This window comes from Nesoenas mayeri (genome assembly GCF_963082525.1).
Source record: "Nesoenas mayeri genome assembly, chromosome: 25".
Classification (NCBI taxonomy): Eukaryota; Metazoa; Chordata; class Aves; order Columbiformes; family Columbidae; genus Nesoenas; species Nesoenas mayeri.
Window position 1 is genome coordinate 6,280,581 of NC_137549.1, and position 13,090 is coordinate 6,293,670.

Sequence of the window (13,090 nt, forward strand, 5' to 3'; positions counted from 1 at the left end):
TGCCTTGCTGTCCCATCAGAGTGGTTTGGTCTTCGTTGCCACCTTTAGCGGAACGCCAAGGGTGCCGCGTTCATCTGTGCCGCAGCGTTACTTTGGCACGTTGTCGGACTGATGTGATGAACCAAATCACTGCCCTGGCACACACAAAGGGATTTAATCTCTTCCCCCCATGCCCCGCAATTAAATGGCCTATGGATGTAGGAGCGATTTTCCATCATTATGTTGCACTGTCAAAATAAATGAATTTCACCTTTGTGACCTTTCATGGTGACCAAAACTGTCACCCACAGTAGAAGCATCTACACACTGGCCAGGAACCTTTCGTGGTCTGGAGGTCCCCGGTGGCGCCCCGGTGCTGCCGCCGTCTTTCTGGCCATGTAGCGTGGTTGTGTTTCCTGCCTCCTGTGTGACATTTGGATCTGAAGCGTCAGACGCCGGCTGCCTCACCTTCAAACAAAATAACTCCGCGTAACGTGGCTCCGGCAATCGGCGTCATCAGGGATATTCTCTCTCTCATCTTTTACATATTTAAGCCAGACCTGCGTTTTTCCCTCTTCCTTTGACTCTTGTTTCCATGGTCTTCTGGATTTGGAAATAATCTGAGGGATCATTTGGTTTCACACATTTAAATTTGAGTGTGGAACGGGCCTTTTGCTTTGTCCACCACTTGTTTCTTCTTTTCTCAGCCCAAACAGCAGTACTAGTTATTTTGTGGTGATTCCAGCTTCAGGAAAATAAACTCACGATTAGTTGCTGAATTGTCATCCTGTTGTACCTACTATTACTCTTCATTTCAGTACCTGATCATTAATATAAGATCTCATTGTTCCCGAAGTACTATTGACATCTTTTCAAGCCAGCCCATCCCCTGCTAACAGCTTCAGTCTTTGTTTTCCGAACCCTTTGCGTGCAGCTCCTTATTGATCCCCGTGCGAAGGAGGCGCAGTCGCTATGTAGATCGTTGTCTCGGGAAAGAGTGTTCTGGAGGTCGCTCAAGACCAGAGGGAGTAAATGTGGACCTCACCATCACCCCTCCCGTGAGACGGGGCTGTGTGCGCGGAAGGGTTTGTCAAGAGAGTTTCGTACTTGGTCACGTTCCAGCAAGGTCCAGCCGAGGGGCTGCGACACTGGCCTGAGTTATGAGGCCATTTCCCAGTGTGACCGTCCTCAAGACGGTGGCTGTCCACATCCTTTCTGCCCCGTTCTTCTTTCATTGCCCCTTAAACTCCTCCCTTTTGTTGCAGTGCACACAACGGCTGGGCTCCGTGGGTCTCCGGTGGGGTTATCTCGCTGCTGATGCTCGGGGATGGTGAATCTCGGTGCACAGAGTGCGCTCGGTTGGACTGGACAATGAATTGCGTCTGCTGGTGGGGCTGGGTGGCCGGGGGTGTGTCACACTTAAGCGGCGCTGTCTCACTGTGTGTTTCTCCGCTGTCGAAGGCCTCGGTGGGCAGGCAGAGCCCGAGGGTGGCGTCGTACCCAGCGCGCAGCCTGTGTCCCGGAGAGCCCGGCCTTCAGAGCGCAGCAGGTACCGTCTGTGCACCGTGTCTCTCCTTCCAGCACCGTCCCGGCCGCCCTGCTGGTCCCAGGCCGGCGGGCAGAGGAAAGCTGTAAAGATGCCAAAGCCCCTGCAAGTGTCCATTTGCCCGTTCTTGCAGTGAGGGGTAATTTATCCTAAAAATGCCCCAGACAAAGGAAATGCGGTGTGCATTCACGTGTTATGGCACTAGTGAATCCAGTCAGAGACACATAAATACCCAGAAAATGTTCAGATTCAGCTTTCAGTCGGTTGTGGGACTCGGATGTGCAGAGAACCAGGCTCTGCAATTCAGTGCTCACAGAATGACTTCGGTCGTGTTCCCCAGCCCCTCTCGCTCCTTTCTACCTCGTCCCTTCCTCCGGCTTCTCCCGGGTGTGCACACAAGAAAGGGTTGTCCCAAGCTTTGTTGCATCTGAGATCCGGTCCAGGGTGGTGCTGCTATCCCAGCTTCTTCTGATCCTGCAGTTGTGTCCATGGGCTCAGCTGATCACCGACTGAACCTGGCGGAGATCCTCTCCCAGAACTACGGCGTGCGGGAGGAGAGGGAAGACGGGGACGATGCTCAGGAGAAGCAGAAATCTCTAGAAGAGCTGGAGAAGAGTTTCAGTGCCTCTCAGGTAAAGGCAGCAAGGCAGGGGAAGGGAAGCTACCTGCTGCCGTTTCTTGTTTGCTTTTGCAGCACTGGCACCAAAGGTGTTTGGGTGAAGTTCTTGCTCAGCTGGCACCGTGCTGTGTGCGGGTCTCCCCTTCAGCAGCCCTCAGGGTTGTGTTGGGATAGGAGGGGCTGGTTTTGGTAGCAGGTGAATTCCGGGCTCCCGGGACCCTTCGGTGTCCTCGCTGAAGGGTGTGTGGCCGCGTCGCAGCGGAGGAGCCACGAGGAGGAGATGGATGGGGCGGGTGGTCCCACGGGGGCTGTCGTGGGACACCAAACGTGTTCTTGGTGCCAAGGACTCTCTCTTCAGGTCAGGCACAAGATTAATGTAGGGATTTGCTCCTTCTGTTCCTGGGTAGAAACACAGTTCTACTGTCTGGCATCTCTTCACCACCATGAAATCCAGGGTAAAAAACTAGATATATTTAAAAATGCCCTCGATGGTGTTGCTTTGGGATGGAAGGTCCTGCCTTTTCTGTACCTTTGAGAAGTGGTTGCGGCGGGTCCCTCCCGCGTTGCACAGCGTCCCCCGAGGCCGCTCAGAGCCCCGGCAGGGCAGAGCTGCCTTTACTGCCCCGCGTGTCCGCGTTCTCTGCCGCTGTAGCGGTGCTTGTTCCGTTCCTGATGCAGCTGTGTCCTCCTCTCGCTCAGAGCAGTGAAATGCCGTTTGAGGAGCTGCTCGCACTTTATGGCTATGAGGCGTCTGATCCCATCTCAGAGCAGGACAGCGAGAGCAATGACATCACTCCCAACCTCCCCGATATGACTCTGGATAAGGTGAGCGCCGCGCTCCGCCTGGCTCTGTGCGCTCGGGCTGCTCGCTGTCCCGGAGCTGTTGCCCGTGGGGTTTGGCCGGTGCCGGGGAAGGGGCTGCCAGGTTCTGGTGTCCCAGTGAGGAACGCCAGTGCCGGAATGGAACTGAAAGAGTTTCGAGGAGACTGGAGAAAGGATGACTGTTTTTAAAAGAACACTCTAAAAGCTCTTTATGGAGCCTGGGTGACAAGTCTTTGCAGGTAGATGTGGATCTGTGGGGAGTCGGGGGGTTGTGTCTTCCCAGCTGAAGCGGTGGCTCCTGTTCCAGCTAAAATCTGTAGAAAGGTGGTGTTATTTTTACCTTCCGTGATGTTTGAAATACTCGCTCTGGCTGGAGTTCCACAGGAAGGGCCACTTGCTTGTCCTTCCATAGGAAGCCACTCTTGGCACTTGTAGAAGTGCTTCTGGGGTGGCAGCCCGGGGGTGGCCGGGGGTGCGAGAGGGGTCTGGAGGAGCCGTGGGAGGGCGAGACCTGTGATGCGGCCGCCTTTGGCCAGAAATGTTTTACTCTAGGCCAGAAATGTTTTACTCTAGGCCTCACACCCCCCCACATATTTTTTTTTAATTTAAAAATATTTTTCACTTTCTTGTTGTTGTTAAAAGGAACAAATAGCGAAGGATTTGCTTTCAGGGGAAGAAGAGGAGGAGACGCAATCTTCAGCTGATGATCTCACTCCATCCGTCACGTCCCACGATGCGTCAGACCTATTCCCAAACCAGCCTGGCTGTATGTGTCACTCATTTCTAATTCGTTTCCACTTAGATGTGACGTGCAGAATAGGGCAAGGATGTTTTTCTTTATTTTGTCACTGAGTTTCGTGACATCAGTTTTTCCACGTTCCTTCTGGGGGCTGCAAATAAAGCCGAGTGCCAGCGGCGTTGCTGGGCGCTGGCTGGGACGTGACGGAGCGGTGGGGTGGGGAGAGAACAACTCGAGAGCATCCAGACCAACCATGACCCACCCCGTCCCTGCCCCGTGTCCTGAGAACTTCATGTCCGTCTGTCCAGCCCTCCAGGGCTGGTGACTCCAGCACTGCCCTGGGCAGCCTGTTCAATGCCCCACAGCCCTTTGGGGAAGAAATTGTTCCCAGATCCAACCTCAACCTCCCCTGGGCAACTTGAGGCCGTTTCCTCTTGCCCTAACAAAACAGAGAGTGAGGATTGTTTTGCTGCCCGCCGTTGTCGCAGTCTGAAAGATCAGCACCTGCTGGACATCTGTAGAAGTGAATGCATTCAGTGGTGCTAGTGGTGTGATATGTTGTGGCGGTTCCGAAGTATTGGAATGCGCAGGAAGCCAAAGTGCACGAGAGAGACTCAGTGTGAAGTGATTGTGCTCCTTCTGCTGGCCCGGGGTCCGAGCTGCTCGGGCTGGTTGGCACTACCCGTGCGGCAAGGGTGCAAATTGTTTTGTTTAAACAGAAGATTAAACTATGGGCGAGTTCTCATTGAGGAGCATGTTAGAAGTAGCTCTAGGATAGAAAATGAAAGGAAGGAGGGGGAGCGTAGAGCTATTGGAAAATAAAAACCGTTTCATAACTGCGGATCTTTTCCTTTCCCACCAAGCAAACAACTTCCTTGCTGATGAAGACAAAGAGCCGTGTTCGTCTCCATGTGCTTCCTCCATGGCTGAGGATTCAGAGGAGGATTCCATCCCATCCAACGAGTGTAAGAAGGTAAATGATACGAGCACGTTTTGAAGTGCAACCTGCCTGGGTCTGAGGAAAGTGTGACACCCAAGCGCTGTGATATTTCCATGAGAAATTGTCTTTCTTTTCTTTTCTTTTGCTCATGTTTTGTGCGGACGGTGGCAGATGTGGGTTACAAGAGAGCTTTTTTAATATGATCCCGAAAACTGTATCTGAAACCATTTTCTGCTACAGATACAGAAGATGCTGTTGTGCCTGGGTAAATTAAACCCGCAGCCTGTAGCCCCATAAGGTGAAATGCTGCGCGGTGCTCCCAGCGGGATTTACTGGGGGAACCCCCTGGGGAAAGAGGAGCGGACTCACACCTTCATCTCGGTCGTGAGGGCTGCAGGAGAGCCGCCGCATTTTTTTATCTCCAGCCTTAGCTGCTTGCCGTATATCTTTACCATTAAAACTATGTAAATACCTAAGGTCCCTAAAGTATCACCTGGTTGATAGTAAATCTTTTTAGTTATGCTATAAAATAGTCAGGGTTCCCTAGAAGCAATAGTGGCGGGGGGGCTGCCGCCCTGTAAATCGGCCTCCTGGTGTCGTAGTCCCTAAATCATGACGTGCACCTCGGTGCCTACGTGGAGCGTTTTCCGTGCCAACGTACCCGCTTCTCTGTGCTGGTGTTTCAGGAGATCATGGTTGGACCTCAGTACCAAGCCGCGGTTCCCATCCTGCACTTCAACAGGCACAGTGAAAAAGGTGAGGCAGCCTCTGCGCGTCTTCCTTTGTGCTGTCTGCCCTGGCTTCGGTGGCTCTGCGGGGCAGAAGTGTTGGTTCCTTTCCCTGTAGACACGAGATAAGTACAGAGGGTGCTAATGTTTTTATTTAAATGGAAAAAAGTCAATATTTCCAATTATTTTTTGATTGCAGAGTCTGTCTTCCTTTCCTCTGTGCTGTTATTTTACTCTAACCTCTCTCTGCATTGTTGTGTGCCACGTTCTCGTGGCCCGGGAGCTGGAAGGGCCCAAATCGCTCGGTGACGCCGTGTGCTCCTGTGTTGTGTGGCTGGAGTGTTACAGATGGCCGTGGGGAGGAGCAGCTTGTGGCTGCTTAGTCTGGCGTCTGGGACAGAGAGGGTGCTGAGCCGAGGCCGGGGCTGGAGCCTTTGCCTCCCGCTCTCTTTGTTTCTTGCGTGCTGAAACAGGTACCTTAGAACTTGGGGTTTTTAGTTGCCAGGATTAATGAATCAAAGCGACAACCTTTGAGAGTGTGGTAGCAAACCCCTTGTCAGCCAGTCCTTCTGCAGTGAAAGCAAGCCAAACCTGTGCTTAGGGCTCTGAAGGATGTATAAAGAGTATTAAGCTTATCTGCCTCCAAGATCAGGAGGGAAAGCGCAGCACCTGCACAGCACCGGTTGGCGTCTCTAGTGCCAGGCGGGAGCAGCAGGCAGAGATTTCTCCCTCCTCTTCCTCCTACGCTGCACACAGACCACTTCTCAAAAGCAGCAGAATTCTCCGATTAGCTTATTTCAGTGCTTTCTCCATTAGCCTACGAGAATGAAGATCAGCTGCTTTGGGACCCAAACGTACTCCCGGAGAGAGAGGTGGAGGAGTTCCTGTACCGCGCGGTGAAGCGGCGGTGGGACGAGCTGGCCAGCAGCGGCCTGCCCAAAGGAGAGGTGGTGAAGGACAACGAGCAGGTATGCGTGCGGCTTCCTGCGCCGCGACGGTGCGGGAACACCTGAAAAGATCTGCTTTATGAGCAGTCGGTAAAGCCAGAGAGATCTGAGCATCTGCCTAGGGCGGCGTTTCCTACGGAGATCCGGGCTGAGAGACAGACACGCTGCCAAGAGAATTGTTGGGTCTGTCCTCCATAGCGGTGTCTGACTCGTCTCTGAAGCCAGCAGAAGATCAAACCTTTGGCTGAGAAACTTCAGAGCAGCTGTTTGCCCTGCGCCAGCCGGGTTAGGGCGGCAGCGGGTCTGCAGGAGCACAGGGCAGCGCGCAGCGCAGAGCGGCGGCAGCAGCCGCGGCAACTCGGGCCTGGGGTGGTCAGACGGTGCCTTGGGAAGCGGAGTCGTGTGCCCATGGCCGGGCTGGGGCAAACGGGCTCCTGGGGAAAATGGGTTTTGTGAGACAAACATGAGTCCCGAGCAGGTTGGTTTGTGATGTGTTGCTCGGGTACGTGCTCTGAGTGATTTTTCTCCTGTTTCCCAGGCTTTGTATGAGCTGGTTAAATGCAACTTCAATGCAGAAGAGGCACTGCGGAGGTTACGGTTCAACGTGAAGGTGATCAGAGGTGAGAACTCCCCCATATTTGGGTCCTGCCCTATACATCAGGGCATTCTGCACGTCTCCAGTTCCTCTTTCCTTCTGCTGCAGATGAGCTCTGTGCCTGGAGTGAGGAAGAATGTAGAAACTTTGAGCACGGCTTCAGGGTCCATGGGAAGAACTTCCATCTCATCCAAGCGAACAAGGTGAGGACGCGTAGCCCCGCATCCCGCTGAGCCAGAGGGAGGAGGCGCGTGCGTTGGCACCAGATGTGCATTTTGAGCCTCGGCTCGTGCAGCAGCTCCAGGACTGCCCGGTTCCGACCCCAGGCTTTGTGTTGGCTCACGCCAGCGGGTGATGGGCTGTTCACTGCCCTGCTCTGCCTTATTTTCCAGGTGGGAGAAGTCACAAACACCACTGACCTGCATGAGTGATGTCAGTTAATTACTGATTAGCCCTTTCTGGAGTCTCAAAAGTTATTTCCAAACTCTCAGCCCTTGCAGTACTTCTGTGAATGAGTGAGTTGAGCATGTGGATGTTTTGTGAAGTCCCCTGGGGTCCTCTAGAACGAAAGATGCTGTCGTAGGGAAAGCTGGGCCCTGAAACGTACGCTGCTGTGCTGGGAGTTGGCAGAACCAGAGAGTGCAGTTCTTCCGCTGATTAACTGTGGGCATGCTGATGCTGGCCAGTGAAAACGGACGCAGGTTTGCTCTCTCAGTGTTAAGTGTGCTCCTGGAAGTGCAGGAGGGTCCTGCACGAACGCACCGTGTGTGAACCCACACCGGGCTCTGCGAGAACACTGTGCCCTGTGGGGATCACTCCCTGCCTGATCACCACCTTGGAAATCTCAGTATGTGCTTCCGCTCCGCAGCGCAGATGTGTCTGCAGCAATATCAATTACTGTGACGCACTTAATTAGTCTGTGCCGATTAAATGGGAGGATAGCCCTTGCTCCACGCTGCGCCGCGTTCCGACCGTGATGTTTCTCCTCAGGTCCGCACCCGGTCGGTGGGCGAGTGTGTGGAGTATTACTACATGTGGAAAAAATCAGAGCGCTATGACTACTTCACTCAGCAGACGCGTCTAGGAAGGAAGAAGTACGTCCTCCACCCTGGAGCCACGTGCGTGGAATATTCTCACACTAAAATTAGTAATATTAACCTCCCAGCGAAGATTCCTGCTGCAGAGCACCTCGGGCTGTGCTTTTCTGGGGTGGGAGCCTGGAGGGAACACAAACACCGTCAGTGCGGGGAGGGGAGACAAAGCAATTCTTTGCCTTCTTGTATCAGAAAATACTGTTTTGTTTCAGACAAATGCATCCACAAAAATGAAGGCTAAGGGCAGGGATTTAGGGCTGATCTCAGGAAAAAACCCAGTTCGCTGAGGGTTTGGGAAGGGAGCTTTTTAAGTTCAAAAAGATGCTATTTCTGGTGGTTTGGAACCTGAATTAATTTCTTTCCCTGCTGCCACACTTGGAGGCAAATTCTTCACTTTGAAATGTACACCAATTACAGAAAATGCTGCTCGAAAAGAGGCTGAAACTGAAATGTATTGAAAGGTAAAAGTGAAGTATTTAAGCTGAATCAGTTAGAAACGTTAGCGGGACACCGTCGGGGCAGCCGCGCGGGGCTGGCCGGGCCCTGGGGACCGGGTCTGGCCGTCGCCTTTGCGGGGGCTCGGGGCCACCCTGGAGCTCCGCTGTGCAGCCCCGTTGCTCGGTTTGTCAAGGGATTCTGAGCTCAGTCACCATTTTCCCTGCGCGCAGCTCTGTGCCGAACGGGAGGTGGCACTGCTTTCTGTCTGCACCCGCAGGGATTACACCGACAACGACTTGGACGGGGGTGAAGTCGAAAACGCCGGTCGTTCCCGGAGCTCCCCGCCGATTCCCTCTGTGGCGAGATGCCTGGACGCTCATTTCGGTCAGGATCAGCTAGCAATAGAGAGCACAGGTCAGTCCCTTGCCTTCTGTCTGCCTGTCTCTCTCCACCTTTCTCCCGGGGCCGTTATCGCGCTGTCGCTCCTCTCCGCCGCGTTGCCCCCGTGCTCGCTTTGTCCTGCATCAAATACCAGCCCTGGGTGGGTTCTGGTGTGAGCAAAGGAGACTCGTCTGTCTCATATTGACCAGTAGTGACTTCAAAAGAGTTGTTCCTGCTTCGGGCTTGGAGGGGTGTCCTAAGTAATTCCCAAAGCAAAGGATTTGCGCTGACTCCGGACGCCTGCGCTGGGGGTTCAGTGCTCTGACGCAGGCGCACTGGACACAGGTGACTGCTCCGGGGGCTCATTGAAGCCACCAGCAGTTGGGCTGTACCTGCAAATGGCTGTCAAAGGGTTCCCAGGGAGCCCAAAGCGGGTTCATTCCCGCGCTGTCCTGCTGTAGGCACCTCCCAGGGGGTTGGCGTGAGGGAACAGGACTCACGATCTGGCTTATCTTGGAGAGTCTCTCTGAGATTTCCTTTAATTTCTATAGAAACACTGATGGCCTCCCATCTGCTGTCTGCTTCTTGCCTTTCTTCGTTACGCGCTGGCAGGGATCTTGCTTGCTATAATAAAGAAACATTTGCGCCATCAAACACATACTGTTGTGATTAGGTGGGGTTGAACCGGATTCTTGTTGTTCGTACGCTGTGGACTCACTCGAGTTTTCTTTCGCTTGCTGTCCCTGGTGGTGCCGCTCAGAGCCCCTCAGCGTGGAGAGCACGGCCGGCAGCCCGGGCAGCGTCAGTGAGTCGGGGCAGGGCTACGAGTGCAGCACTCCTTCCGAGACCAACTGCTCCTTCGACCCCGCGGAGGAGCCGTCCTCGGGCGCCGCGTCGGCGCCCTGCGCGCACCGCGCTGCCAGCCCCGCGGAGACGGGGCCCCGCGCTTTGCCGCCCGCAGGACCAGGACTGGCAGAGAAGCAGGAGACGTTACAGAGCTCTGGCGAGACGATACCCATGGACTTCACGCTCCCTGCAGACACTAACGAGAGTTTGCCTTTAATTGCTGGCCCTATGGATTTGGACAGAGAGCCAGAGGCGGTGGTGGCCCCTGCGCAAGTGTCCTTATCGGTCACAGATTTTGGCCTCATTGGCATTGGAGATGTAAATAGTTTCCTGACTGCGCATCAGGCCTGTCCAGCGCCGGTGGCTCGGTCGGAGCCGCTGTCACAGTGAGTCTCCAGTCGCAAACTTGTCACAGACCCAGCGAGGACTTTGACCCGACTGAGTGAAATCCTGGAACTTGCAGCGTTCCGTGAGGACAGTTTGGAGCTGTTGGTCAGAATCCGTCTTTCCGTTCTTTTGATCCAAGGCTACAGTGAAACCAAACGCCGTTGTGCTCCGGTGCGTTCTGACGCCGTCACAGAGCCGGTGGTTGGCGGCAGCGAGGGGGCAGGTCTGTCCCCTGCTGTCCCACTGGCCATGTGGCACCCCGGATGATTCCAGGCTGTTGGGAGAGCCTGGGACACGGGCGATGTCCCTTGGCCCCAGCGGGACAGTCTGAGCGCAGAGGTGCTTTGAGAATGGGGATGTGTCACCGGCGCGCGGGGCTGGGACGGAGGGCGCAGCCCGAGAGCTCGGGGGTGCGCAGGGAGCAGAGTTGTTCCCGTTCCCCTCCCGTCACCCCCCTGTCCCTCGCTCCTGAGCCGTGACAGGCACGCGCCGCTGCCGCCACCCTCCCGCAGCCGCCGTGTCCCCGTGCGCCTGCCGCCCGCTGCGGGCAGCCTGTCCGGCCTTCGACAGAAGCGTCAGGTCCTTCTCACCTTCCCTTGGGCCGTGGGAGACGTGTGTGGGAGTTGAGGGAGTTTGTAGACGCGCAGAGCGGCGCTGGCCCGGGGCTGCGCGGTGCCGCCGCGGCTCCTGCGGTGAGCGACTCGATCGCTGCTGCCCGCCGCGGTGCGAGAGGGTGAAATGCAGGTGGAAACGTCTGTAACTCGCAGCTTGCGCAACCGATTTGCCAGCCATGGGAGGAGGTTGCTCGGTCCCACGGCACCGCATTGAGGGGACCACGCTCGTGCAGCGTCCCGGGCAGGAGAGCGCAGCAGTCCCTGGGCATTCCTGCCCCGTTCTGCATCACAAGCAAGCAAGCGCTCTGTTTTCTGAGAGGAAAGTGGTGTCTTCGCTGCCACCAGCGGTGTTGGGAGGAGGTGACGCGGTGGCCCCGCGTGGCAGCGCAGTGGCACGTTCGGGTGTGCCGAGGCCGGAGCTGCTTCACCTCCCAGGTGTGTTCCAGGTCTGGGCTGAAATCCACGTCTCATCCCCGTCTGCGCAGGGACCGTGTGCGGAGCGAGACCGGGCACCGCGTTCCTTCCTCCAGCCGCTTCCTGCACGCGGGAGGGGTTTGGGTTGAGGTTGGTGTGGTTTAGCAGGGGCCTTTGGGCTGCGACCCTGCGGTTCGTTCTGCTGCTGGGGGACGTGGAAGACGACTGAAACCATCAGCGCAGATCGCCCCTTCACGTGGCGTGGTGCAGCACCCACAGCCTCGCGGGACGGCAGGATCAGACCCCGCCCTCCTCGGCCGGGCCCGTTTTGGGTGCGCTTGCAGGCGTTTGCTGCGGCGCCGGAGCCGCCTCGTCCCGCCAGCGTGAGAACCGCGGCTCCCGGGGCTGCGCCCGCGGGTTGCAAACAAAGAGCAGCTCCGCAGTGGAGCTGCCGGTGAGACCCCCTTGTGTGGGGAGAGGGGGCGCAGGGCAGCGCGGGGGGCCCGGCCTCGGCCCTGCCCCACCAGCCAAGAACGTTTCTTAGTTTTCCCGAAACCATTTTTGCTTTGGTTTATTTCAAGGCCTGAGGAAGGGGGCGGTGAGGCTGGCGGAGGCAGAACTGGCTCTTATTTATGTTTTTCAGTGTTGTTTACAGGTTCATATGGGGTCTTTCAATACGAGTGCGGCGCTTTTTCCAAGTAACGTTAGAGGAGCGGGCGGAAAGGGCTGGGACAGGGAGGGGGCGGAGGTTTGATTTTGCTTTTCGTTGGGGTTTTCTTTTTCCTTCTTCCAAAGCACATTCACTTTGAGCTGCTCCCAAAGCTGGACTCTTTACCCCCCTTCCCCCCACGCCCTACACTGTGAAGTGATACTGCCTTGAAGACCCCTCGCCGTTATTTATTTAATTAAAAATGTCATTTGAAAGCGAGCCGGAAGTCCGCCTTGTTTTTGGAGAGGGGGATGCCGCGGTCCTGATGTGACAATGGGAGCGGGAGCGATCCCGGCCCGTTCTGGCTGCTCCTCCCGCCGGGGCCGGTTCCGTCACCCCGCGGGTGCCCGGAGCTGCCGATCCCGAGGGGGGTTCTAGCTGCTCTCCTGGTGCTCCGCGTCCCCTGAAGCCCCCGCAGCCCTCGGGGAGCCCCCGGCGCTGGGACACGGGGGGTCCGTCCACGTCCCAGTGGCCTCAGCCAGAAATAACATCTGGAGGCAGGGCAGCGTTGTGCTGCGGCTGCGTCCCGTGCTCCCGCGAGAGGGTCCGTTCGCGCCACAAAGCCCCTGTTTGTGGACCCCCCCGGCCTGTTCCCCGGCTCTTCTCCCGGCGCCGGGGGGGCCGTGGCTCCGCTCAGCGGCGCAGGGCCCGGGCGGGACCTGGCGGGCGCTGCCGCCCCGCGGTGCCCACGCGTGGGCGCGGCCGCTGCAGCCGCGGCGCTCGGACGGCAGGGGGGGCCGCAGCCCCGCGTCCTGCGCGGCTCCAGGAAATCCCCCGTGGAGCTGGAGCGAATCCAACGAGCGGGGCCCGAACGTGCCGCCGCACACCCCTGAGACCCCCCGCAGCCAGGGCCGAGCCCCCGGCCCCGCAAGGCCCTTTGTCAAGCGGGGGCTGAGCGCAGGCGCTGCTCAGCACCCCGAGCGCTGGGCCAAGCTGGAGCGGCCAGCCCTGCTGGGCCGTTCCTGGCACCACCCGCAGCCGCGTGGGGCAAAGTCCTGCCCGCAGCTGCCACATCTGCGCCCGCGGCGGCCCAGCCTGGAGCGTTTCCACGCCAGCCCAAGGGTGGCTCAGCGCCGCCAAAAACTGCTGGGGGCTGCGGTGAGAGAGGGAGATGTGTCACCGCGGGGATAAAACCTGTCTGAGGTGCCACATCCCCTCCCTGGCACAGCCCGGGCATCCCCCCAGCACCAAACAACATCCCTTCCTGCAGCATCCCCCCGGCTCTGCTGCCGCGGGGCCTTTACCCTCCCGTCACCAAGATCTGGGGCCCACAGGCAGCATGTGTGGGGCAA

General features: G+C 57.0%; 1 protein-coding gene across 3 annotated transcripts; it reads left to right on the forward strand.

Annotated features, from left to right (window-relative positions):
* The first annotated feature begins 1,441 nt into the window (after positions 1-1,441).
* On the forward strand, positions 1,442-11,936 carry MIER2 (MIER family member 2). 3 transcript variants are annotated; one of them, XM_080359261.1, is made up of 12 exons: positions 1,442-1,528; positions 2,006-2,157; positions 2,844-2,969; positions 3,609-3,732; positions 4,569-4,678; positions 5,332-5,401; positions 6,190-6,341; positions 6,859-6,940; positions 7,024-7,118; positions 7,906-8,033; positions 8,725-8,861; positions 9,589-11,936. In XM_080359261.1, the coding sequence occupies exons 2-12, from the start codon at positions 2,014-2,016 to the stop codon at positions 10,062-10,064; spliced, it is 1,644 nt and encodes a 547-aa protein (XP_080215387.1). In that variant the 5' UTR covers positions 1,442-1,528; positions 2,006-2,013; the 3' UTR covers positions 10,065-11,936. The 3 variants fall into 3 exon arrangements, with proteins under 3 accessions (XP_080215387.1, XP_080215388.1, XP_080215389.1); XM_080359262.1 differs by having other exon boundaries at positions 7,906-8,009; XM_080359263.1 differs by lacking the exons at positions 1,442-1,528; positions 2,006-2,157 and adding an exon at positions 2,556-2,599.
* The last annotated feature ends 1,154 nt before the right edge of the window (positions 11,937-13,090 follow it).

Excerpts from the sequence above, each read along its gene's own strand:
- MIER2 (XM_080359261.1), top strand. The coding sequence starts at position 2,014 with ATGGGCTCAGCTGATCACCGACTGAACCTGGCGGAGATCCTCTCCCAG. Across the intron at positions 2,970-3,608 it reads CCGATATGACTCTGGATAAG|GAACAAATAGCGAAGGATTT; the intron begins GTGAGCGCCGCG and ends TGTTGTTAAAAG. Across the intron at positions 5,402-6,189 it reads CAACAGGCACAGTGAAAAAG|CCTACGAGAATGAAGATCAG; the intron begins GTGAGGCAGCCT and ends TTTCTCCATTAG.